Source organism: Kogia breviceps, chromosome 1 (assembly GCF_026419965.1).
Source record: "Kogia breviceps isolate mKogBre1 chromosome 1, mKogBre1 haplotype 1, whole genome shotgun sequence".
Lineage (NCBI taxonomy): Eukaryota > Metazoa > Chordata > Mammalia > Artiodactyla > Physeteridae > Kogia > Kogia breviceps.
Window position 1 is genome coordinate 141,634,052 of NC_081310.1, and position 27,128 is coordinate 141,661,179.

At 32.6% G+C, this 27,128-nt stretch overlaps 1 protein-coding gene across 2 annotated transcripts in view; it reads left to right on the forward strand.

The window, feature by feature from the left end:
• LRRC40 (leucine rich repeat containing 40) overlaps nt 1-27,128 on the forward strand; it is a 53,937-nt gene that overhangs the window by 14,179 nt on the left and 12,630 nt on the right. For both annotated transcript variants that reach the window (XM_059058181.2, XM_067005951.1), the window contains exons 2-10: nt 1,137-1,318; nt 2,442-2,515; nt 3,671-3,800; nt 6,760-6,883; nt 10,698-10,840; nt 13,436-13,608; nt 17,752-17,839; nt 17,956-18,001; nt 24,831-24,939. In XM_059058181.2, coding sequence (XP_058914164.1) covers nt 1,137-1,318; nt 2,442-2,515; nt 3,671-3,800; nt 6,760-6,883; nt 10,698-10,840; nt 13,436-13,608; nt 17,752-17,839; nt 17,956-18,001; nt 24,831-24,939 — 1,069 coding nt within the window. The remainder of the gene's footprint in view (nt 1-1,136; nt 1,319-2,441; nt 2,516-3,670; nt 3,801-6,759; nt 6,884-10,697; nt 10,841-13,435; nt 13,609-17,751; nt 17,840-17,955; nt 18,002-24,830; nt 24,940-27,128) is intronic.

Sequence of the window (27,128 nt, forward strand, 5' to 3'; positions counted from 1 at the left end):
TGGATTTTCATTCTGTTTTATTCCCATTTGCTGGGGATTCATTGATAGAAGAGTAGAGAAATGCAGATTGCTTAGGCAGAGAGAAGGGTAGGAAAGGGATCTTATAATTTATTCTAATACAAATATAGGTACCTCATTTTTTTTGAGTGAACAGATTTCAGGAACTTTGCTTTGCTTCTGTAAAACCATTGTATTGGATTGCTCGACCTGATTGTGTCCTGAACTTGAAACTTTGACCACACCTTTCCATTTAATGTCATTTTAAAATGATAGTCAGTAACTGTAAGGCATAACAAATGGTTGCCTTGATTACTATCAGCTAAAGTTCTAGATCATACCCGTATATCGTCCTACTGATATCAAGGAATGAAGGACTATTTAATTAAAATAGTTCTGCTATAGCACTAGAGCAAGTTAATATTTTCTAGAGCTTCAAGTGTTATAGTGACAAACCTGGACTCTTTCTGTTTAACTTGAACAGTCTTATTTGCAGTGTCAAAGGAATTGCTGTATATGCTGCAACAGAAGTAATACAATGTTGTGTGATGGGATAAGAAATAAAATTGTACGTCACATAAAATAGCAGTTACCAGAGTCAGATATACCTTACAAATATTCACTGAGAAGCAAGACAATTTAGTTTTTCCAGGGTTTAAATCCCATCTAGCTATATAACCCTGGGTAAATGATACATTCTCTGTGCCCCATTTTTCTCATCTGTAAAGTGAAAATAACACCTACCTCACGGAGTTGCTATGAGATATAAATGAGTTAGTTTAAATGTTGATTTCCATACTTTCTCTGTTATGGTAGCATAATGGTAGAGTCCTTTCTTTATTTGTCTTGTATATCTAACCACTATGTGCTGTGCAGGGAATGTATATAATAAATATAGTTGACTGAAGATAAGAGTGAGATCTAATATGAAAAATACATATCTAATATTCTGTTTTGGAATAAAATCAACTTCCACTGTAATATAGTTGTAATTCATTGCTATTTGTTTGATTTATTTGAAAGTTTTTTTAGTGTTTCAGAAACTTCTTTTCAGTAGATCAGCAGAATAGCTGTTATATGTACTTAGTATCTCACTTCTTTCCCTTTTTTTTTTTTTGGTGTGGTGGTGGTGGAAATAGTGCCTCAGTGTGTTTGGAGAATAAATGTGGATATCCCTGAAGAAGCTAATCAGAATCTTTCATTCAGTGCTACTGAGCGATGGTGGGAACAGACAGATTTGACCAAACTAATCATATCCAACAATAAACTTCAGTCACTTACTGATGACCTCCGACTCCTTCCTGCACTGACTGTTCTTGATGTAAGTTGACTGATTGTAAATATGGGTCTTTGTCTGAAGAGACTCTAAAGCTAAATTTAGGCTTTGAGAAGTAGAAGACCCATGTTCAATTGGTAGAGTGCAAGGAAGAATAACAAATTACTGTGTTCCACATAGTATAATGGTTAAGAGTCAGAACATTGGGCTTCAAATTTTGACTCTGCCACTTGATAGCTGTGTGATTTCGGGAAAGTTACCTCTTTGTGCTTCAGTTTCCACATTTATAAACCGGGACTGGTACTACTACCTGTTTTTAAAAATTGTTCTTTGAATTAAATGAGTTAATGCATACAGACAGAATTGGTATTTAACAAGTGGTTGCTGCTACTCATCTTTTTAAAAATTGCTATTATTTTTATCATCATTATTATTCTAGATGTTAAAGCAAGTGTTTAATATTGTTTTGGGTTTTTTTTTTTGTTTTGGAGTTTCTTTTTTTTTTGTAACTTATCTCCAAGACTGACTTAAATTATTGGGCTTAAATTTTTGTGTGTTTATTCAGGGACTATGTTTTTAATCCCTAGTTGCCATGTCATGAGTAGTTTATTTCATAATCCACAGACTTCTGATATACTTTACTTAGGATCATCAAAAATCTTCCATTTCATTTCTGAAAAAGTTGGATGTAGTCAGATTTCTAGAGAAGTTTTTATTTTCTTCATTTGTACAATGAATGGATTGGCATAAGTGTTCTCTTAAAGGTTCCTTGTACCTTGAAAACAATATGATTCTGTATGAACATGAGAGAAGTCCCTCTCCTCATTTATTTTTTGTAAATGTTGACATAAATCATACCATCAGAGGGCTGTTAGTTTCTGACCCTGTCATCTCTCATTTGAGATTGAAGTTCCACTCAATGAGGAGAAGTTTTTTTTTTAAACTGTAGTATTTAAAATTGATCTCTTATCACTTCATGATTTATGAGCAGCAGTTTGGTCAATTTCAAACTCCTTTTTCTCTTCTATACTCAAAACAAATTACCAATAGCCCAACTATGCTTTTGAGCTAGAATAATGAGACTATCATCAGAGAATATTGTACAATAGCAAAGCTCATGGTTAATTATATGACTAAGATATTGACTGTGTCTTTTAATAACTTTTAGATACATGATAATCAGCTGACATCCCTTCCTTCTGCTATAAGAGAGTTAGAAAATCTTCAGAAACTTAATGTCAGGTAAAATTTAAGCTTATTTCAGTATTGCTAGTATAAGCATGTAAATCTGACATTCTTTAAAATTTTTTTCGAACATTTTTTCTAACATGTAAAAAATGTTTTGTATTATCTCAGAAAGTGATTAAGCAGAATAATAATTTTAAGTTTTAATTCTCAGATTATTTTTTGTTTTAGAATTACCTGCATGTTTTCTGGTTTTACAAATTTAAGGCCAGTTGATTTTTAAAATAATTTTTATTTTTATGAAATAATTTTTAGTGGTTATAATGAGGAAAATTTCATGTTTTTAATATTAGTAGTTTTTAAACTTTTCTGCGGACTCCTGGGATTCCATGGGTATGCGTCTGGTACTCACTGATAGGTACATGGGAAGCCAGGTGGCTAAGGCCCTAGCTAACTCTGTTTGCCCTTCAGTACATACTCAGACTTTCAAGAAAAATAACTGCCTTATATATACACAGGGGGAAAGGGATTAGGGAAGATTTAATTTAGGAGAAAAAAAATAGTTTGGGTGTTCAAACATAGTTTGAGTGTTCAAAACATAGTTTGAAAAGCTGGGGCTTATAAAATAGATATAAATCTATCTATCACAGCATGATTAAGTTGCAGTTTTCTGGAGTTAACTGGTTTGAGGGAGAATGGTTCCTCAAATAACAGTCCTTATTTGGTGAAAAATAAGACTGGAGTTGCATTTTGCATTCATGTGGACATGCCAGGCCCTCAAACAGAAATAGCTGTTTTTGTCTTGAGTGCTAAGTTGAAAGCTAATCCCCATTAAAATGTGACTTCATTGTAGTGTATGTATATGCACATCTTTGTCAAAATTCTAAAACTCATATACAGTGTAAAAATTATAGCCCAATGTATTCATTTATATGTAAAATCAAATTGATTAAAAGGAACCAATCAAAAGTTCACAAATTATTTGTTTGGTTAAAAATCTTTATTTCTTTGAAACTCTCAATTTGATTACTTTAGATTACTGTCATTTTAATGGGTGTGTACTTTTAGGATGTAAAGTTTGTAAGTACTTAAAATTAGTAAACTTACTTCATTTTTTTTAATGAGCCCAGGTAGTCGATTAGCAAAAATGCCTTTATAAATATTTATTGTGTTGTCACCAAATTGTTCAGCATTTGTTTTATCAATCAATAGCCATAACAAACTGAAAATACTCCCTGAAGAAATTACAAATCTAAGAAACCTGAAGGGCCTATATCTCCAGTATAATGAACTAACTTGCATACCAAGGGGATTTGAACAACTTTCCAACTTAGAAGATTTAGTAAGTTTTGATTTTGTAATATTTATATAATTTGGGGCTGGTGGGGTTTTTCATTAGGCTGAACAATTGGATGTATGATTGAAATCTTGGGTACATGGGCAGCTGATTGTATGACTAGATTATCAGAAACTGTGAATTACAATTAGAATGCTAAATTAATAATTGTAAATTTGATTTTCTTATGTTTTTCTTGTGAAGGAAATCACCTTAAATTTTAATTTAGGAATAGAGTTTGGGAAAGGAACCATTGAGGATGACATTGTTATTCAGAGGCTTTTATGGCTTAGCAAAATAGAGGAAAGGTGTTTTTAGCGTATACAAATTCCCTTTTTTTATCTCCATTCTCATTTCCTCCTTTGTAGCCCTTATGACCCTTTTGTCCTCTGAGTGTCCAGATAATGCCTTCAGGGCCTGCTTTTTCTACCCTATTTTTCAAAATGGCCATATTTCCTGGTAAAAATTTTTATTCTATCTGTTTCACATCTTAAATAGATATAACCATAAAGCAATGCAAGTATTATTTTAGTCATATTGTTAAGAATAATACAAACAATAGGCACTTTGCTATACATATAGCATATTACTATATTTGCTATACATATAGTATATTACATATTACTTTGTTATACATATAGCAAAGTAGATAGTTTTATCCCTGTTACAGATAAAAAACAGACTTGTTAAAAAAAAAAGGTAACTCATCTGAAGTCATGTAACTAATATGTAAGGAATTTAGGAATTTAACATAAAATAATCTGACTTCAAAGTGTATCCTTTTATTTTTGTTCCCCCACTTTACCACAGAAGTAAGACTCTACTGTAAGGTATCCTATCTGAAAGACTTCAGCTATATTAGATCAGATGTTCTAATATAAATCTCTACTCCACATAGTTATTTCATGTTACATTCTTGTTCTAGTCACAATTACATGTTTTGAAAAACTCATTAAGTCATTTTAACCTTAAAGTTTGTTTTTTATTCAGGGAAAAATTGCTTCGTTTACTTATTTTTTTCTTGATATTTCACCCATCTGCTCTAGTGTTTGAAATCAAAATACATACTCTCTTCAATCATTTCTTCAGTAGCTCTTTGTTTTTCAATCTGATCAGATTGGAAATAAGGTTTGGAAAGTAAAAGGCATAGGTAGGTGAAATGAATGGTAAAGGAAGGAGCCATCAGATTTCCTTATAAAATTTATTGGTAAAAGATAGCAATTGATTTAAAAAGAAAAAAAAAGAAGAGCCTAGTAGAAAGCTTAAAGGAAACCTAATAAACTTTCCTTATGGGTTCCCAGATAGTCATTGCATAATGAAAGGATGTTTCAGCTGAGAACTGTGTTCTTAAGGACTCATTATCAAATAAATCATAAATGTGAGCAACAATATATTAAAACATTAAAAGTATAACATCTATAATAATTTAAGCTAGTAATATTTCTTAAAGTTATATAAAAACTGCTTAACACAATGGTACTAAATAAATATTGAAGAAATGACGTAACATAAATAATGATTAATTTATATGCACTGTACTTATTTTGTATCTAATTTAGTCATTAACTGAAGTAATTAAATATTTATTAGCAATTCTGTTGTTTTGGGTTCTTTAAAACTTCTTAAGAATTTGTGAATCTTTTCTTTATCAGAAACTTTTTTTATTTTTAGCTTTTGATATTGGAATAATTTTAGATTTACAGAAAAGTTGTAAAGATAGTAGAGAGATCCTATATACCCTTCACCCACCTTAATGGGTGAACATTTTACATAACTATGGGATATTTGTAAAAACTAAGAAATTAACATTGGTACAATATTACTAGCTAAACTACAGATTTTATAATATTTTCCCAGTTTTTCCACTAATGTCCTTTTTTTTGTTCCAGGATCCGATCCAGAATACTACATTGCATTTAGTGTCAGTAACTTTTGATATTACAAAATATTTATTTATTAGTAATCTGTTGATTCTTACACCTTAGAGTATTTGAGTTGTACATTTATTATATTGATGTTGTAGATTATGATAATATTATTTTATGTTATTATAATAACAGTATGTTTTAAAAAATACACTGATCTAGCATTTTTCCTTTTTCTATCTTAATTTATTTGGAGTTACAGTCATTTAACATTAGACTAAATCATAGTCTTCAGAGAACAGTTCCTTTAAGTCATTTTTTTCTTATTCATTGTTGCTACTTGCCTTACCTAACAGTTTGATGATAGCTGGTGTAGTACTTATATCTGATTTGAATGTCGTAAGAAGAATACCTGATTCATAACATTGTCTTTTAAAGGGAGTTTCAAAAAAATATTCTGTCATAAAAGACAAAACAAAAACAAAGATTTAAAGCAACATCAAGGTATAGAGATTAATTAGGCAAGCTTGAATGAGTGAAAACTAGAGAGTAGAGTAGACTTCTGTACTCAGTTATGAGCAGATTTGCTGAGGTCAGCAGAACCAAGAGGGAATATTTTTTCCTCCCAAATTAAAATGGCCATTTGTTTTTCAGCTTACTTTTTTTTCCTTCCAAGAATTTTTCTTTCTTGCAAAGATGTTTTTCATTTCATGTTACAGTTTAACCATATAGTTTGCCTGATTTATCGTAGGTACTCAACAAATATTAAATGAACAAATAGATTTTTTTTGAAAACATGGTAACATGGTACAGCATGACTTAATATTAATAGAAACCTTTGTGTAAAATATTTTTGAAGTCAGAATTCATTTTAATTCCTCTCTGCTACATTATTAGGCACATAGTAGGCCCACAGAGTATATTGAGGTAATGAATGATGATCTGTGAAATTGTCAGTGAATGAGAGTTACAAAACATATCATCTCTAAATAGATTTTTTAAATGTTGCAATGCCCTCAAAATTCTGAAATTCCCCTTAGGGATCCTTTCTTTTTTTATTTACGTGTTCATTCATTCATTTTGTCTTTCTCTTTTTAAAGGATCTTTCGAACAATCGTCTTACAACTGTTCCTGCTAGTTTTGCTTCTCTATCCAGCCTGCTGCAACTCAATCTTTCCAGTAATCAACTGAAGAGTTTGCCTGCAGAAATAAGTGGAATGAAAAGTAAATCTTCTGTATTTTAAAAAATAAAAAAATTTGAAATTGGTGCAATTTACATTTAAAAAAATAAAATTTTATATAGTTAGTTACAGAGAAATAAAATAATAGGTTTTATGGTGGTAAATGCAAACAATAACAACTAGTCAGATTTTCTCCAGGCCATTGTAGTCTAGCAACTTTGTAAAGAATTACCACCAGGGGACTTCCCTGATGGTCCAGTGGGTAAGACTCCATGCTCCCAATGCAGGGGGCCCAGGTTCAATCCCTGGTCGGGGACCTAGATCCTGCATGCATGCTGCAACTAAGAGTTCACATGCCGCAATTAAGAAGTCTGCATGCTGCAACTAAGAGTCCACATGCCACAACTAAGACTCGGCGCAGCCTAAATAAATAAATAATAAAACAAAACAATAAAAAAAAGAATTACTGCCAAAACAATACTTTGGCATATCAAAAAGAAAAAAAAATAAGATTATAAATTGTGGCAATATTGTATAGCTGAGAAATTGATTAAGGTTTTGAGCTATTCTACCTCTTCATTCATTTATTCAATATTTACTAAGAGGTCATTCCCCTTTCCTAGGTGATGCCACCTGTGATACGTGGTTATGTTATAGCTGTATCCTCTTTGAGGTCCATAAGTAATAATGTCAAGAGATAGTCTAGTTTTGCCCAAATTGTCAATTCTGTTTTTAAAAAAAGTTAAAATTTAGTGGTTCCATTAAAGTTTACCACTGAACCATTATATTTGGTGTATTGTAGAACTAATATTAAGGGATAAAAAAACTGAAGGTACATTTTAGTACCTTTTAAGTAAGTATACTTAATCATGTTAGAATTCTTGATTTAGAGTCCAAAATCTTTATAGTGATTTTTTTTTTTTTTTTTTTTTTTTTTTTTTTTGTCTAAAGGTAAACTATTGTTATTTCTTAGTTGATGACCACACTGTCAGCTATAGACCTTACTACTCTTTTTTGCTAATCATATATGAGGCTATTCATTTTTTTAAACCTCCCTTTTGTGGAGGAAGTCATAAATGTGATTTTGTACAGTTGATTACAGATTATCTTGCAGTGAATTTGTACAATTGTACTGTTTGACTTTTTAAAAAATTAATGTATAATTGACTAACAATATTATATTATTTCAGGTGTATAAGATAGTGATATTTTTATACATTACAAAATCATCACTGCTGTTTTACTTTAGATTAATGGTTATTTGTAATTTATAACAGGAATGCATAAATTAAATCTGCCATAAATTGAATTGACATTTCAGGGGAACCTTTAGTTGTGATACCAGTAGTTGACTCTGCTTGCCTTTGCCATTTTCAATAAAGGTATCAGAAAGTATAGCTAAACATAAAACATGATACCTGGAATGCGCATGTAAGCATTTTTTTTTCACAAATTGAGTAGAAATATTGAGAGAGAGGAGCAAATATTGAAGTCAGTAGAAAAATACTTTGAACTTACAGTAGTTTTTCTAATATACTATATAATTATGCTCAGATGCTTTCTGTCCTTCAGCCATGACAATGATACTTTTAAGCTATCACCAGTAGGACATTTAGTTATTATTTCACTATTCATGATGAGATTCCAAGAACAGTATCTAACATTTGCATGGTTCTTTGTAACTCAGAATACTTTTAAATGTATTATTTTGCTGCCATAATAGTTCTACAAGTTCGTAGGGATGCATATTATTTACATTTTGTGTGTGTGTATGTGTGTGTGTGTGTGTGATACGTGGGTCTCTCACTGCTGTGGCCTCTTCCGTCGCGGAGCACAGGCTCTGGACGCACAGGTTCAGCAGCCATGGCTCACGGGCCCAGCCGCTCCGCGGCACGTGGGATCCTCCCGGACCAGGGCACAAACCCGTGTCCCCTGCATCGGCAGGCGGACTCTCAACCACTGCGCCACCAGGGAAGCCCTATTTACATTTTAAAGATTTAGAAACCTAGGCTTAGAAATTATGTAGTAAATTGTAGAGCCAGCGTTTGCATCCTCTTACTCCATCCCCATTGCTCTTTTTTTTTAACTTTTACTATTTATATTTTTAAATTTATTTTTTTATTGAAGTATCATTGATTTACAATGTTTTGTTAATTTCTGCTGTATAGCAAAGTGACTCAGTTATACATATATAAACATTCTTTGTTTTTTTAAATAGATCTTTACTGGAGTATAATTGCTTCACAATATTGTGTTAGTTTCTGTTGTACACCAAAGTGAATCAACCATATACATACATATGTCCCCATATCCCCTCCCTCTTGAGCCTCCCTCCCATCATCCCTATTCCACCCCCTAGGTCATCGCAAAGCACCAAGCTGATCTCCCTGTGCCATGCTACTGCTTCCCACCAGCTAACTATTTTACATTCGGTAGTATATATAAGTCGATGCTACTCTCACTTCGCCCGAGCTTCCCCCTCTCACCCCATGTCCTCAAGTCCATTCTCTATGTCTGCGTCTTTATTCCTACCCTGCAACTAGGTTCATCAGTACCAATTTTTTTTTTTTTTAGATTCCATATATATGCGTTAGCATACGGTATTTGTTTTTATCTTTCTGACTTAACTTCACTCTGTAGGACAGACTCTAGGTCCATCCACCTCACTTTCTTCTATGTACTGCTTCTATTCTCAATCAGTGCTCTTAGATGCAAACACTTGTGAAAGCTAGTTTCTAAATTTTAAACAAACTTGCTTTATAGAATTTATTGGATCTAGGGTAGATCAGATTGTGACATTTTTCTCAGTGATCTAGCCAAATAATACATAAATTATCATAAGTTGAAAGTAGTACTATTAAATTTGTTTTTGAAAGCAGTTAACTTCTTTAAACAATGAAAGAAGTAGTCTAAGGCAGTACATCAATTCAGTCTTGAATTATGTTAAAATTGACAGGCTCAAAGTACAGGAAAAAAAGTTGTAAAATGCATATTGCCTATTCAAACTATAGGGCTGAGAATATATAGTGGAAAATATATGGTGGCCATTGTAAGTGGAAGAATCTGTAATATGGATTAGGGAGAAAACTGCTTATTAAAGTCTTAAGAGAAAGAAGACCTTTACTTTCTTTCCATTTTTGTTTTCTGATCTGCCTTTTAAGAAAGATCCAGGAGGTGAGAGAGATGCTGCAAGTGAGAACATTCTTCTTGAGCTATCTTATACCTTCTTATCAAGAGTGTTAGCTAAGGTGCTAGAGAAAGAATGTAACTTAAAAAAAATTAGAAGAAGAAAGGAAGGAAAGAAAACAGGGAGAGAGGCAGTGTGAGTAGATGAAAGAATAAGAGGGAATACATAGAAATCCAAGGGTTTTTGACAGAACATCAATTGCCTATTTTAAATACAGATGTGTCTAAGCTACTACTGGCCAGAGTTACTTGACATTCTTTCATACGAGTAGTATGCATGTATGTTTACCTTAAGCTTTTCCTTTTTAAAGATGTATAATTACTGAGGGAAATAATCTCATAGTATATAGTTTATATATTTTAGAGTACTTTAAAGGAGTACTAGAGTACTTTGTTTTTTAAATCTTTACAAAGATGACCTGAACTATTATTAAATGTTGATTTTAATATCATTGTTTCTCTTTAATTATAACTAAATATAAAACACTTTTAGTTTACATTTATGTAATTCAGTGGTATTCTAGGATTCTTGATTATTATAGCAGTATAGAACATCACAGGTTTGTAAGTCCTCATGATTATGTGCACATTCTTTGAATGTATATACAATTATAAGCCAATATTTTTTCTCTATTAAAATATCTTTGTGTTTCACTAAATATATATTACAGGATTAAAGCATTTGAATTGTAATTCAAATCTCTTGGAAACTATACCTTCTGAATTGGCTAGCATGGAATCACTAGAATTGCTTTATTTGCGGAGGAATAAATTACGTTTTCTACCGGAATTTCCTTCTTGTAAATTATTAAAGGTACTATTTAGTTGATTATTAAATAACTATACATTTTCTGAAAGTTAATCATGAAAATGAAATTTTAAACATATTTTACATTGAAAATATGTGTTAGTTATGTGTTATTTTTTCCTATATTCCTATTTTTCAGAATTTTGATGACTAAATATATTAATGGTATTGTTAATAATAGTTTTTTTTAAAAAGCAGTAATCAATTTTAAAAATAAGAAATTGTCCATTTCATCTGGAAAGTAGTTTATAACTGGAGAAGTAGTAGATGATGAGGCTAACAAAGTAAGTTGGACCATAGTGCAGGAAACCTGGAATACCAGGAATGAATAAATATGTATCTAATTCTGTAAGTTGCCAACTCATGTTTACCTCATCATAAAGTCTGTTTAATATTAATTACTTTTTTTGGTGTTAAGTGTGTAGCATTAACATTGTATTTAAGATTGCTGTGCTTTGCTTTTCTGTATGTATACTTTTATGCATTAGTGTTGAGTTTGTTTTGTTTTCTGTTTGTTTTTCTGAGTATAGTTGCTTTACAATGTTGTGTTCCTTTCTGCTTTACAGTGAAGTGAGTCAGCTATATGTATGCATATATCTGCTCCCTCTTAGACCTCTCTTCCAGCACCCCCCACCCTGTCACACCCATCTAGGTCATCACAGAGCACCAAGCTGAGCTCCCTGTGCTATACAGCAGGTGCTCCCAGCTATCAGTTTTACACATGGTACTGTGTATATGTCAATACTAATCTCCCAATTTGTCCCCCCATCCCCCTCTGTCCACATGTCCATTGTCTATGTCTGCGTCTCTAATCCTGCCCTGCAAATAGGTTCATCTCTACCATTTTTCTAGATTCCACACATACGTGTTAATATACAATACTTGTTTTTTTCTTCTTCACTCTGTATGACAGACTCTAGGTCCATCAACATCTCTACAAATGACCCAATTTCATTCCTTTTTATGGCTGAGTAATATTCCATTGTATATATGTACCACATCTTTATCCATTCATCTGTTGATGGATATTTAGGTTGCTTCCATGTTCTGGCTATTGTAAATAGTGCTGTAATGAATATTGGGGTACATGTCTCTTTTTGAATTATGGTTTTCTCAGGGTATATGCCCAGTAGTGGGATTATTGGGTCATATAGTAGTTCAATTTTTAGTTTTTTAAGGAATCTCCATACTGTTCTCCATAGTGGCTGTATCAATTTACATTCCCACCAACAGTGCAAGAGGGTTCCCTTTTTACCACACCCTCTCCAGCATTTATTGTTTGTAGATTTTTTTTGATGATGGCCATTCTGACCTGCATGAGATGATATACCTCATTGTAGTTTTGATTTGCATTTCTCTAATAGTTAGTGATGTTGAGCATCTTTTCGTGTGTCTTGGCCATCTATCTGTATGTCTTCTTGGGAGAAACGTCTATTTAGGTCTTCCGCCCATTTTTTTTTTTTTTTTTTCGGTACGTGGGCCTCTCACTATTGTGGCCTCTCCTGTTGCGGAGCACAGGCTCCCGATGCACAGGCTTAGCGGCCATGGCTCACGGGCCCAGCCGCTCCGCGCCATGTGGGATCTTCCCAGACTGGGGCACGAACCCGTGTCCCCTGCATTGGCAGGCGGACTCTCAACCACTGCTCTACCAGGGAAGCCCTCTTCTGCCCATTTTTTGATTGGGTTGTTTTTTTAATATTGAGCTGCATGAGCTGTTTGTATATTTTGGAGATTAATCCTTTGTCAGTTGCTTTGTTTGCAAATTCTTTCTCCCTTTCTGAGGGTTGTCTTTTTGTCTTATTTATGGTTTCCTTTGCTGTGCAAAAGCTTTTAAGTTTAACATCATACACAAAATAAACTCAAAATGAATTAAAGACCTAAATGTAAGACTTAACACTATAAAACTCTTGGAGGAAAAACTAGGCAGAATACTCTTTCACATAAATCACAGCAAGATCTTTTTTGACCCACCCCGTAGAGTAATGAAAATAAAAACAAAAATAAACATATGGGACTTAATTAAACTTAAAAGCTTTTGTACAGCAAAGGAAGCCATAAACAAGAGTTACTTTTAAACAGAATGGTGACAATGATATAAATAACTGAAAAAGTTATCATTTAATAAGATTAATTATCTATGATAATCTTAGATTCTGCTAGTGAGAAATCAGTATATATAATCACTAATAAAAATGTTGAGTAACAAACATTTATTATAATATAAATAACTTTTTAAACTTTTACTGATTTGTTTTAAAACTTTAATTTTTTATCAGTATAGTTCTTGTATTTGTGTTTTTATTCTATAAATGTAACTACTAAATCATTTCTCTGCTTTGGTTTTATAAACTTTGAACTTTCTTCCAGATGAAACCTTTAATTAATTTTTAAATTACTAGGAAATTCTTGAAAATTTTCCTTTTTGTCATTTTTCTTTAACTGTAAGATCACTTAAATATAATTAAAAATTTAAGCATTTTAGTAATTAGAAAATTTTCCTTGTGTTTTTCAATGATTTGAAATCAAGATTTCAAATTTATTTTCATTATCTAGTATAAAGTTGAATACAGAAATACACATGATTGATCTTTGCTTTTGTAGGAACTACATGTAGGTGAAAACCAGATTGAAATGTTAGGGGCAGAGCACCTTAAGCATCTGAATTCTATCCTTGTGCTAGACCTGCGAGATAACAAGTTAAAATCTGTTCCAGATGAAATTACACTCTTGCAATCTTTGGAAAGGCTAGACCTAAGCAACAATGATATTAGTAGGTAAGTTTAAAGGTGGAATGAATAAGAAATCATGTCTGTATTTGCTTGTAATTCATAAGTTATAAAAGCATGTAGAGATCTCTTTTGTAAATCGAATTCAATAACTGTTTATTGAGTAGGTATCATGCGTAGACCTACAAAGATTTTGTTCTTGGCAGCAAGCTTAATATGCTAATGGAATCAGTTACTCCATCCCACTAGGACCCAAACTCTATGAATAACTCCTAGATCAGTGCCTGGGTACATAGAAGCTGCCCGATAAATATTTGTTGAATTTGTTAAATGACGTAAAGCCATGGGAGAGATACGAAATACTTTGGGGGTTTAAAGGAGATATAGGAATCACAATTTATTGAGAAGAATCAGGGCAGACTTTGTGGAAGAAGTAAAACTTTTAGATGATATTATAGAACTGGGACCAGGGTGAAGCAAGTTAATTGCCTAGAGCACAAAATTTAAATGTACTCACAGGGTCATGCCTCATTATAGTCCTATCATGTGATCTTTGAAGGATGACCACTATTTTCAAGTGCATTTGTAAGGTGGTCAGAATGACTCATTTGGCAGGAGGAAACTGCGCAAACAAAGCTCTTAAAGTTTAGAAAATAAATTGTAGTTATATAGAGAGAGAACAGCAAGGAATCGAGTTGAGATGGTAGGGTGCATGAAAGGAGATTGTGAGAATTTAGATCTTGAAAGATAAGTTGAGGCCATGTGAAAGAGGTCCTTAAAATGCCTGTGAACAGCCAGTTTTCATTAATTAAGAGGGGAGATTAAGAACAAAACCAACTTGATTGTAATCTCATTAAAAAATAAATTGGTGATAGTGGGTCAGATACTTTGGATAGGAGTGGTTTTGTAGACGGGAATTCTAAAAAATTCTATTAATCTAATAATGATCACTAAGGAGCACTTGCTATATCCAGTTTACTGAGTTGACAGCTTTGTAGATTTCTCTCTTATGTAATAAGGACCTAAACTGTAGTGACAATGGGAATGGAAAGAAGAGGAAAGATGTGACAGGTGTGATGAGTTAGAATAAGTAGTATTTGGCAATTGATTGTGTTGGAGCTGCAGAGGAAGAGGGTAATGAGCAAAGAATCATAAGGAGTTATAAAACCATAATATTTAGAGATGGAACTGTTTTACAGATACATTAAAAAAAGACTCAGACTCACTTAGGATTGTATGCCAGTTAGGTGTCTGAAGTTTTATGTTTGGATGTCAGAAGCATGGTTTGCTCTTCACAGAAGGAGAAAGGTTAAGCAAGGTAGACTTTCTTCTATGTGTATATTTTGATACTATTTTAAAAAATCAAAATTGTTTTCACAATGCACATATGGCATATGGTACACCTTTTTATTTTATTTTATTTTATTTATTTATTGTTTCTGGCTGTGTTGGGTCTTTGTTTCTGTGTACGGGCTTTTCTCTAGTTGGGGCGAGTGGGGGCTACTCTTCGTTGCAGTGCGTGGGCTTCTCATTGCAGTGGTGTCTCTTGTTGTGGAGCCCAGGCTCTAGGCGTGCGGGCTTCAGGAATTGTGGCTCACAGGTTCTAGAGTGCAGGCTCAGTAGTTGTGGCGCGTGGGCTTAGTTGCTCCATGGCATGTGGAATCTTCCTGGACCAGGGCTCGAACCCATGTCCCCTGCATTGGCAGGTGGATTCTTAACCACTGCGCCACCAGGGAAGCCCAATATGGTACATCTTGACCATAGATTTGAATGCTTGGACAGTGACCATTCTTTCCACTCACTTCTATTTATGACAGAATTAATAAGTGACCTAGATATTCCTACAAGTACTTATAACTAATGAATGAAATAATCGCTTGCCTCATAAATATTGACATATACATTTTTCCCCATAACAGTCTTATTTTGGCTACTACGTGAAAGCAGCAGAAAGCAAATATTTAAAACAAAAATGATAAATAATATTAAATAAATAAAGTAATGGGTACAAATATTTCTGATATATATGTTTCTCCAGAGCTCTGGATATAAAATGTGTATATATCACAGGGCCTAGAACATAATGAAACTAATAAGTATTTTCCTTTCTTTCATCTGACCTCATATTTCCTAGATATTAGAACATTCTATGCATTTTGTACCCCTCCAGAATCTCCTCTAACTAAAATATTGATTCCTTGCAATGCTACCAGAGTAATTTTTATAAAGTACAAATTATCAGGTTGTTCTTCTACTAAAAAACTTTGATGATTCTCCATTCTTATAGCACTGTTTCCAAATATGGCTACGTATCAGAACCACATGAGAAGCTTTAAGAAAAAAATGCAGATACTGAGGCAACAATGAATCAGAATCTTTAACAATGGAACCTTAGAATTGTTCTGGATTTTATTTTTTAAAATTCCTAGGAAATTTTGATGCGTCTGGTTTTCCATCCAGCAGTTGGGAATCACTGTCTTGCAAGATAACGTCCAGAATTTTTAGTTTAACAGTCAAGTACATCTCACAGTCAGACTTCATTCATTCTCTCTTTGTCATCTTTCACTCCCACAGGTATCCTACTCTGACAACACTGAACTGCAAACGTACTGACTTTTTCTTCATTTTCTTTACCTTAGAATGCCCTTGTCCTGCCTGACTGCCTGATGGAATTCCATTCTTTTTAAGCCCAAATCCAGGCTTTGCTACTCCCTTCTCCCTCTACTCCCCTTGCTGATTTCTACTTCTGTACTCTCAGAGCAACTTTACTTGTTTATCACTTGTCTTATTACATATATATAAAAAATATATTCATTTGTTGACATATAATCTACATACAATAAAATCTACCAATTAAAATATACAATTTGATGATTTTTGACAAATGTATGTAATTGTATAACCATTGTTACAGTCATGAAGAACATTTCTGTTTCCCTAAATTCTCCTCCTACCCTTTGCAGTCAATCCCCTTTTCATATCCCCAACCCCTAGCAACCAGTGATGTGCTCTGTCACTGTAGTTTTGCCTTTTAAAAAATATCATATAAATGAAATCACAGCATATAGTTTTTGTGTCTGTCTTTTTTCTTGTAGTATAAAGCTTTTGTGATTCATTCATGTGATTCTGTGTTTCAATAGTTTATTCATTTTTATTGCTGAGTATTATTTCATTATACAGATATACCACAATTTATTCATCTCTTCACTAGTTAGTTGATGGATGTTTGGATTACTTTCAATTTTCTGACTTGTGAATATTCATGTAAGTCTTTGGTTGGACATTATTTTCATTTTTCCTGAGTAAATATGTAGGAGTGGGATTGCTTAGTTGTATGGTGAGTGTATGTTTAACTGAAAAAAACTCCATTTTCTAGAGTGACTGTGCTATTTTATATGCTCACCAGCAACATAAGATAATTCCTATATTTTGGTTAGCCATATATGTGTCCTTTTCCTTTCTTCAGCTAAAAACTTTTTTTTTTTTTTTTTTTGTGGTAACGCGGGCCTCTCACTGTTGTGGCCTCTCCCATTGCGGAGCGCAGGCTCCGGAAGCGCAGGCTCAGCGGCCATGGCTCACGGGCCCAGCCGCTCTGCGGCATGTGGGATCTTCCCGGACCGGGGCACGAACCCGCGTCCCCTGCATCGGCAGGCGGATTCTCAACCACTGCGCCACCAGGGAAGCCCAGCTAAAAACTTTTTAAGGGAAAATTCTTGATATCCCTACACCAATGCCTAGTATATTATAGATGCTTAATAGATTTTGAGATTTAATATTTATGTGTATAAACTGGTTATCTTTTTGTGTATCAAAGATAAAAATTACTTTCCTTACTGAATGAAAATATGAATTATACAGTTGAAAATTATTCTTTCTCATTTTTTTTTCAATTAGGAAATATTTGCTTACATTTACTTTTTAGTACTGGATACAATTTAGCAAATGTTTTATAGCTCACATTCTTTTTTTAGTAATCACAATATGATAGTATCGAAACAAATCTCTCTTTTTTTTAAAAAACATGTTTGGCATCTATTTCAAGAGGAAATATTTTAGGCCTAAATTACTTGGGCTTTGTTTGACACTATTTTATGGTGTATAGTTTGTCATATGTTAGTTTTATAATCTCCTACTTGGTTGAATTATACTTACCCTTAATGTCTTCCTTGAAATCAATTTAATCTTTTGTAGTCTGCCCTGTTCATTGGGAGAACTTCATTTGAAATTCCTGGCACTAGAAGGAAATCCTTTGAGAACGATTCGAAGAGAAATTATAAATGTAAGCATATTTAGAATTCAGTGCTGGTTTTTAAATTTGATATTGAAACATACACGTTGATGTATAAAGCTGCAATGTATGTCTTGGTGAATATGTCTTTCTCCCCACATTTTCAGAAAGGAACCCAAGAAGTCTTAAAATATCTACGAAGCAGGATTAAAGGTACTTTTCTATTTTCTCCCATATTTTGAAGGATAACATGAAAAGTGGTAAAGAGTTAATAGTATATAAATTTACATGTATTTTTGGTATAAATATTTAGAGAAAATGGTCCCTGGCAGGTGTGGCTCTAATTCTGAATCCATTAGGCCATAAATTTGCTGAAATTATTTTTAAAAAAATCATTAAATTCACAATAATACTGTTCTATCCTTAATCTCTTTGAGTTGTGTTATACTCCAATTAGAAAATATAAAAAAAAGATTCTGTAAGCACCTAATGCTTTACCTTTGAAAAAAGAGCAAAACTTGACTATTATGGTATAATATAAGGGTTCTACTGACTGGGAAGTATATTAATAGGCATTTGAATACATGCTGCATTCATAGTTTTGGTAAGTTCTGACAAAAATAAAGACAAAACACATTTTTTAGGGTATGCTAATTTAGCACAAACATGCATCAAAAGAAAAATTACCATAAATTTAATTTTTATGGTTCACTAAAATTGTGATTTATTCCAGTCTTTATTTCATGTATGTTATTGTAGCACACACTATATGTAGAACATTAAGAAAAAGTTTTTTTGTGCCAGTGTAATGCTGCATAACAAACCACTCTGAAACTTAGTGGCTAAATACAGTAGCTGTTAATTTAGCTCACAACTCTTGGTTATGCACAGCCTAGTCTAGCACCATATTGTCAGTCAGTAGATGTTAAATAAATAAGATAATTGTATACTTAAGTAATTTATATTTTCTACTTTGCCCTTCAAATAAATTGACATAATTTTCTAAGACTCATTTTCTGACAATCAGTGTCCTTTTTTCTCCAGATATACTTTCTCCTCAAAAAAATTGATTATTCTGATATAAATCAGTTAGAAGTCATGTCAGAATAATCAAAAAAATTTTTAAAGCCTTTTTTTTAGACTAGTTTAAGGTTTACAACAAAATTGAGAGGAAGGTACAGAGATTTTCCATATGTCCTCTGCCTGCACACATATACCCTCCCCCAATATCACCAACACTCACCAAAATAGTACATTTTTTACAAAGGATGAACCTACATTGACATATCATAATCACCCCAAATGCATAGTTACCTTAGGGTTCACTCTTGGTGTTGTACATTCTATGGGTTTGGACAAATGTATAATGCCATATATTCATCACTGTAATATACAAAGTATTTTCACTGCTGTAAAAATCCTCTGTGATCTCCCTATTCATCCTCCCCCCCCCCCACAATCCCTGCTACCCCTGACAACCACTGATCTTTTTTTGTCTCTGTATTTATGTCTTTTCCAGAATGTCAAATAATTGGAATCATACAGTCTGTAACCTTTTCAGATTGGCTTCTTTCACTTAGTAATATGCATTTAAGCTTCCCTCGTGTCTTTTTAAGGCTTGATAGCTTATTTCCTTTTAGCACTGAATGATATTTCACTGTCTGTATGTACCACAGTTTATCTACTCACCCACCTACTGCAAGACATCACGGTTGCTTCGAAGTTGTGACAGTTATGAATAAAGCTACTATTTTTTGCATACTGATGTCCCATTGTTTCAGCATCATTGTGAAAAAGACTGTCTTTGCCTTTGTATATTCCATTGTATTACCTTTGCTCTTTTGTCAAAGATCAGCTGACTACATTTATGGGGGTCTCTTTATGGATTGTCTATTCTGTTGATTGATCTCTTTGTTCTTTTGCTGTATCACACTGTCTTGATTACTGTCTTTAAGTTGGATAGCATCAGTCTTCCAATTTTGTTCTTTTCTTTCAATACTATGTTGCCTATTCTGGCTCTTTTGCCTCTCCATATAAACCTTAGAATCAATTTGTTGATACTGACAAAATAACTTGCTGGGATTTTGATTGGAATCACATTGAATATATAGATCAAATAGGGAAGAACTGACATCTTGACAGTATTGGATCTTTCCATCTATGAATATGGGATATCTCTCCATTTATATAGATCTTCTTTGATTTCATTCATCAAAGTTTTGTAGTTTTCCTCTTATAGTTCTTATTCATATTTATTAGATTTATACCTGAGTATTTCAGTTTTGGATGCTAATGTAAATGGTACTGTGGTTTTTTTGTTTGTTTGTTTGTTTTTTAACATCTTTATTGGAGTGTATTTGCTTTACAATGGTATGTTAGTTTCTGCTTTACAACAAAGTGAATCAGTTATACTGGTACTGTGTTTTTAATTTCAAACTCTACTTGTTTATTGTTGATATAGAGGAAAACAATTTACTTTTATATATTAACCGTATATCCTGCAGCCTTACTATAGTATAATCACTTTTTAGTTCCAGGAGCTTATTTTTGGATTTTGTAACAAGATGATTGTGCCATCTGTGAACAAAGATTTTATGTCCTCCTTCCCAATCTGTGTACCTTTTATCTCTTTTCTTATCTTATTGCACTAGCAAGAACTTCCTCCAGTGCAGTGCTGAAGAGGAGTGAGTGGAGAGAGGGAACATCCTTGCCTTGTACCTGATCTTAGGGGGAAAGCTTCAAGTTTCTCAACATTAATTATGACAGCTGTAGGGCTGTTATAGTCTTTATTAAGTTGAGAAAGTTCTCTTGTTTCTGTTTTACTGAGTTTTTATCATAAATGCCTGTTGGATTTTATCAAACACATTTTATACATCTATTGATATGAACATGTAATTTTTCTTTTTTAGCCTGTTGATATGAAATATTACATTAGTTGATTTTTTTTTTGCGGTACTCAGGCCTCTCACTGTTGTGGCCTCTCCCGTTGTGGAGCACAGGCTCCGGACACGCAGGCTCAGCAGCCATGGCTCATGGGCCTAGCTGCTCTGTGGCATGTGGGATCTTCCTGGACTGGGGCACGAACCCATGTCCCCTACATCAGCAGGCGGACTCTCAACCACTGCGCCACCAAGGAAGCCCTATACTTTTTAAGATTTGATTTGCAAGTATTTTGTTGAGGATTTTTACATGTATGTTCATGAGAGATTTTGCTTTCTAGTTTTATTTTCTTGCAATTTCTTGTCTGGTTTTGGTATTAGGGTAGTACTGGCCTCATGGAATGAGTTAGGAAGTATTCCCTCTGCTTCATTCCTTGGAAAAAGATTGTAGAATATTGGTATAATTTCTTCCTTAAATGTTTGGTAGAATTCACCAGTCATACTGTCTGGGCCTGGTGCTTTCTGTTTTTGAAGGTTATTAATTATTGATTTGATTTCTTTAATAGATAATAGGCCTATTCAGATTGTCTGGTTTTTCTTGTGTGAGTTTTGGAAGATTGTGTATTTCTAGGAATTCACCCATTTCATCTAGGTTATCAAAATTGTGGACTTAGAATTGTTCTTAGTATTCTTTCATTATTCTTTTCTGTGTGCATGGAACCTGCGGTGATGTCTTCTCTTTCATTTCTGATATTAGTCATTTGTGTTCCTCTCTCCTTTTTTCATAGTTAGCCTGGCATAGAGGCATACTAATTTTATTGATCTTTTCAAATAACTAGCTTTTGGTCTTATTGATTTTTCTCTATTGATCTCCTGTTTTCAATTTCATCAATTTCTACTCTAGTTCTTATTTCTTTTCTTAATTTGGATTTAATTATCTCTTCTTTTTCTAATTTCCTAAGGTAGAAACTTAGATTGGCGATTTTAGATCTTTCTTTTTTTCTAGTATATGCATTGAATGCTGTGAGTTTCCCTCTAAACACAGCTTTCACTGCATACAACAGATTTTAATAAGTTATGTTTTTATTTTTATGTAGTTAAAAATATTGTAGAATTTCTCTTTAGATTTCTTTTTTGAGCTATGTGTTATTTAGAAATGTGTTGTTTAATAATCACATATTTTGAGGATGTCCAGTTATCTTTCTGTTATTGATTTCTAGTTTAATTTCATTGTCCTCTGAGAGCAGACATTGTATGATTTCTGTACTTTAAAAAGGTGTGTTTTATGGCATTATAAGGTACAAGGTCGATTAAATATATTAGGATATATACTAAGCTGTTATATTGTACATGACTTCTTCTCATGCCATTTGTCAGAACTTATGTTGCGGCCACTCATGTAAGGGGAGCTGGGAAATACAGCTTTTTTTTTTTTTTAATAAGCAGCTTTATTGTCATGTAATTCACATGCCATACAATTCTTCCATTAGAATTGTACAACTACATGTTTTTTGCTATATTAACAGGTAAGTACAACCATTGCCGTAGTCAGTTTTAAACATTTTCATCACCTCAAAAAGAACTGCAGTACCTTTTGGCTATTATGGATAATGCAGTGATAAACAGTTATTTACAAGTTTCAGTGTGAACATGTTTTCATTTCTCTTGCATATATATCTAGGAGTGGAATTGCTGGGTGGTATGGTAATTTTATATTAAGTCATTTGAGAACTGCCAGACTGTTTTTCACAAAGCAGCTGCACCAGTTTATATTCTCATTAGTATTGTATTAGGGTTCCAATTCTTCCACATACTCACTAACTCTTGTTTTCTGACTTTCTGATTCTAGCCATTCTATTGGGTATGAAGTGGTATCTCATTGTACATTTGATTTGCATTTCCCTGATGAATAATAATGTTGAACATCATGTGCTTATTAGCCATTTGTACATCTTTGGAGAAATACATTGCCCAATTGAGATATATTGCCCATTTTTAAATTTTTTTTATTATTGAGATGTAATAATTCTTTATGTAGTCTAGATATAAGTCTCTTGTCAGATATATGATTTGCAGATATTTTCTAGGCTTCTTTGTGTTTGTCTTTTCATTTTTCTTGATAGCGTCCTTTGAAACACAAGTTTTTTTTGAATTTTGATGGAATCATTTTCTTTCTTTTTTTGCTTATGTGTTTGGGTTCATATCTAAAAGTCCTTTGCAAAATCCTGTTTTATGAAGATTTTCTCCTATTTTTTCATCTAAGAGTTTTATACTTTTGCTCTTACATTCATGTCTTTGATCCACTTTGAGTTAATTTTTGTATATAGTATGAGATAGGGGTATAATTTCATTCTTTTGCTTGTGACTATTCAGTTTCTGTGTACCATTTGTTGAAAAGACTTCTTTTCTCACTGAATGGTCTTGGCATTTTTTGTTGAATATCACTTAACTATAAATGTAGGATTTATTCTGGTCTCTCAATTTTATTCCATTGTTCTGTATGTCTGTCCTGTGCCATTACTACACTATCTTGATTACCATTGCTTTGTACTAAGTTCTGAAATTGGGAAGTGTAAGTCCTACTTTATTCTTCTTTCTTGAGTTTGTCTTGGCTATTCTGGGTTTCTTGCAATTGCATACAAATTTTAGAATCAGCTTGTTAATTTCTACAAAGAAGTCAGCTGGGTTTCTGATAGGGATTGCATTGAATCTAGATCAGTTTATGGAATATCACCATCTTAGTTTTTTTAATCAAAAAGTCAATAAATGTATATGGTAAAAAAAATTCAAGCAATATACAAGAACATAAAATGAAAAATAAATCTATTTCTCAACAGTAGTCCCCTCCCAAGAGACAACAGCCTGTCTCTACATTCTGCTTGATGCTGATTATTAAAAGTAGCTCTTTGGAAAGTGTTGAGAATATTCTATTTCAATATGTAATCATGCTAATATACATATATATTTAAAAAATAATGCTGGTTTAATATGTCTCTCTGGTGATGTAATTTGCCAATATATATTACGTATTTTTAAAAGTGACATAACCAAATCGCTAGGGAACTTCTAAATACCAAAGCATTTCACTTGGTATTAATATTTCTCTCGGTGTCTTTTATTTCTATTTGATATTCTGTCATTTATTCTGTGCTACTTCTGTAAATAAAATATTTATATGCTATGTATTTGTGTGGAAAATAATCACTTAATAATTATTGATTAATGAATAACTGATGAGCTTAATGCAAGAGAAATACACTTGGTATTATTCAACAAATGTTCACTAAATACCTACTGGGTTGAAGCAAGATCAGGGATAGTACTGATTTTTTTTGTTAGTTTAATGTTCTTTTGGCAAGCCTCTGCTCTTAACATATGAATACTAGGACCGTTTTATCGTTTTTGGATTGCTAAAAATTAATAGTCTTATTTTATTTCTATCTAGATTGCTGAAGTCTCTTTTGCCAAAAAAATCACAAAGCTGTCTCTTTTAAATGTGTATGATTTTTGTTTGTTTTGTTTTTTATGCCATATTATGACAGTGTGAAACATTAAGCAGTCTCTGGAGATTAGTGAAAGGGTTGATTGTATGTAAATATGTAAGTAGGTATGCATGTTAGGAAATACCTATTTAAAATAAAGTCTTACATTTGCTAAGAAAGATCTTAATGTGAGTAATGTACCAAAAGCTTACTTGACTATGCAAATTGCCAGATTTTAAATGATTGGGGATAATCAGCTTCATAGTATCCTAAACTGAAAAGATAGGCAGATGCCTATTTGGTAGAAATTTGGGGGAAATAATACTTTTCCTTTGTTAATAAATTCCTTCATTAGAAGTAATATCATATTATTTTTGCTTAAGAGGAAGGATTGCTTGTCATTGTTTCTTTTGAGATATTGTAGTTATTTGTTATTCTTTCCTACTCCTAAATTTTCTTATGGTAGGATTTATTAAAATATTTTGAACTTTATTTCTATTAAATAAAGATTAAATTCTAGATCTAGATTTGAGATATTGGAAATAAAGCATATGAAAAGATATTTTCACCAGTAATATCTATCAGTAGAAATCATGTAAACTATTTTTAAGTATTTTTAAGAATTTTAAAAATGACTTTGCTGTATAAATATTGGTTTTTATATAACTTTTCTTTTGCCAGATGATGGACCTAGCCAAAGTGATTCTGTTACTGAGACTGCCATGACACTACCAAGTGAATCTAGAGTCAATGTACACGCCATCATCGCATTAAAAATATTAGACTATAAGTATGTAATTCATTTTTTTAAATGTTGCAAAACACATAGGAAACTTTCAGAAATAATCCTTCAGAAAAATCGGTGAAGAATTCATCAGAGTGCATTAGTACTTAGAATAATAGCAATTGCAAAAACAGTGATGAGATAAAAGCATATTAAAAGTACAGTGAACTTACATGCCCATTCCTTAGGTGATTTGTGTTTATTAGGCTTAAGAGATAGATAAATGGTCGTTAATAGTAAAATTTTTATAATAAAGAACATTATTATAAAAAATAAGAGTGACAGTATTCATTGGTAATAAAATTTTCTGACTCAGTTACCAGCATCCAGAGAGAATTTTATATTGGAGGGGCTCCTATATTGGTAACTAAAAAATAAGTATCATTTATTTAATGAACACCTCAAGCAGGCAAAGCATGAGAGGTTGTACTCTGTTTATATATTTGTATACAAGTCAAATAATACGTCATAATAATGTGCTCTGGTAGCACATATGATAAACCTGAAATAATTACAATGTTGGTATATAAACTGAGGCAGAAGCCTAATAATTTTTATATATTATGGGTGTGTGTTCGATTGGAGAAAGAAGATACCTATGCAGAGATTGGAAGTGGTTGTCAAGTATTCTTCAGTACTATCTAAGGCAACAATGATAAAAACAACCAATACTGTCAAAGCTCTTGCACTGATTAGCTCATGTCTGGGTATTGTAATGAAAATAAAGAAGAATACAGACTCAAGTCAGATAGTGACTGGGTTTGTTCAGTTACCCACACAGCCAGCATTAATTTCTGGCCTCTTTTCCTTAATGTATCAGTAGGTACCACCTGCTGAGTGGTTAAGATTCCGTCTCTGTTTTCAGATTTGTTATGTTCCATTCACATAGAAATTGCTACCCTAAACCACCTTCCTTCTTTGATACTATAACACAGGGTAGTACTCTTCCATACTTGTAGTTGTGTCCTTCTTCTCATAGCATAACATAGCAATTAAGCATGTCTTATCTTACACATAATATATCCATTTATTCAGTAGATATTTTTGGAGTCTACTAGGTATGTATCAAATTCTATGCTAGGTGTTGTAATACACTGAAATGACCAGACAGACTTGATTCCTCCTGCCTTGGAATTTCTTAGCTTAAAATTCCTTTTATCTCTGGCTTCCATTCTCTCCACCCTGCATGGATATGATTTATTGAGTTTATATTCTGTGCTGGATATTGTACTAGGTACTTCACATATGCTCTTGCTTTTAATCATTAAAAAAATCTATAAAGTAGTATTGATACAATTTTTTTTTGGTGGGGTATAATCATTCTCATTCTTTAAAGGTGCAGATGTCACAAAAGCATAATGAAGATAGCAGTTAAGACCATACATCTTTAATTGTTTTGATTCTAAATTTATTGTAATTTGTTTTCCTTGGAGACTTTAATTGGACAGGAGTATCCTATTTAAAATATAAATTATTTCCCAATCTTAAGGCATAAATGCCTTCAACTAAAGTTTTAAACGTAGCATAAATCTTCAAAATTTAATTTGAATAAATCAGTTTCCCATGACTTGAGCATTTCTGATGGAAAAGATAGAAGTGCTCCATATGCACAGCAGAAAATGGGTCCTGAAAGCAAAAGTGGAAGGCATAATAACAGTGAAATCTAGGCTTTTTATCATTTAATTTTCTGTATACTGTATGCTTTTCTTATACAGTTCTCCCATAACATGTATTATATGTAATATTGTTTTCTTGCTCATACGGTCATTCGACATTCCACTGAAGATTCTTTTAAGTGCATGAGGTTAGGCATTAAAAATTGTAAAAGAATAACATAAGCATAACAGCTAATTATAACATCAAATTGTTAAATCTGCAAACGTCAGAGTTCTGTACTTTCATTTAAGATTAAATTTATATTTTATTGAAAATATAACAATTTTAATGAAAAGGAAATGTATTTATGTTTATATTTGCAAAAAATCTGACATAAATAACAATGAATAATTCTTCAGATTCTAATTTCATAGAACTGAAGTTTAAGGAAGGTAAATTACAAAGCTTATTTTATTAATGGAAGAACCAGGAATAGTTTAGTCCAAGGCCATTACCCTGTGTACCTTTTTACATGCTAAATGAGAGAGAAATTGGTTTTGGTTATGGGAAAACTAGTTTAGTACAGTGTTGAACTCTTA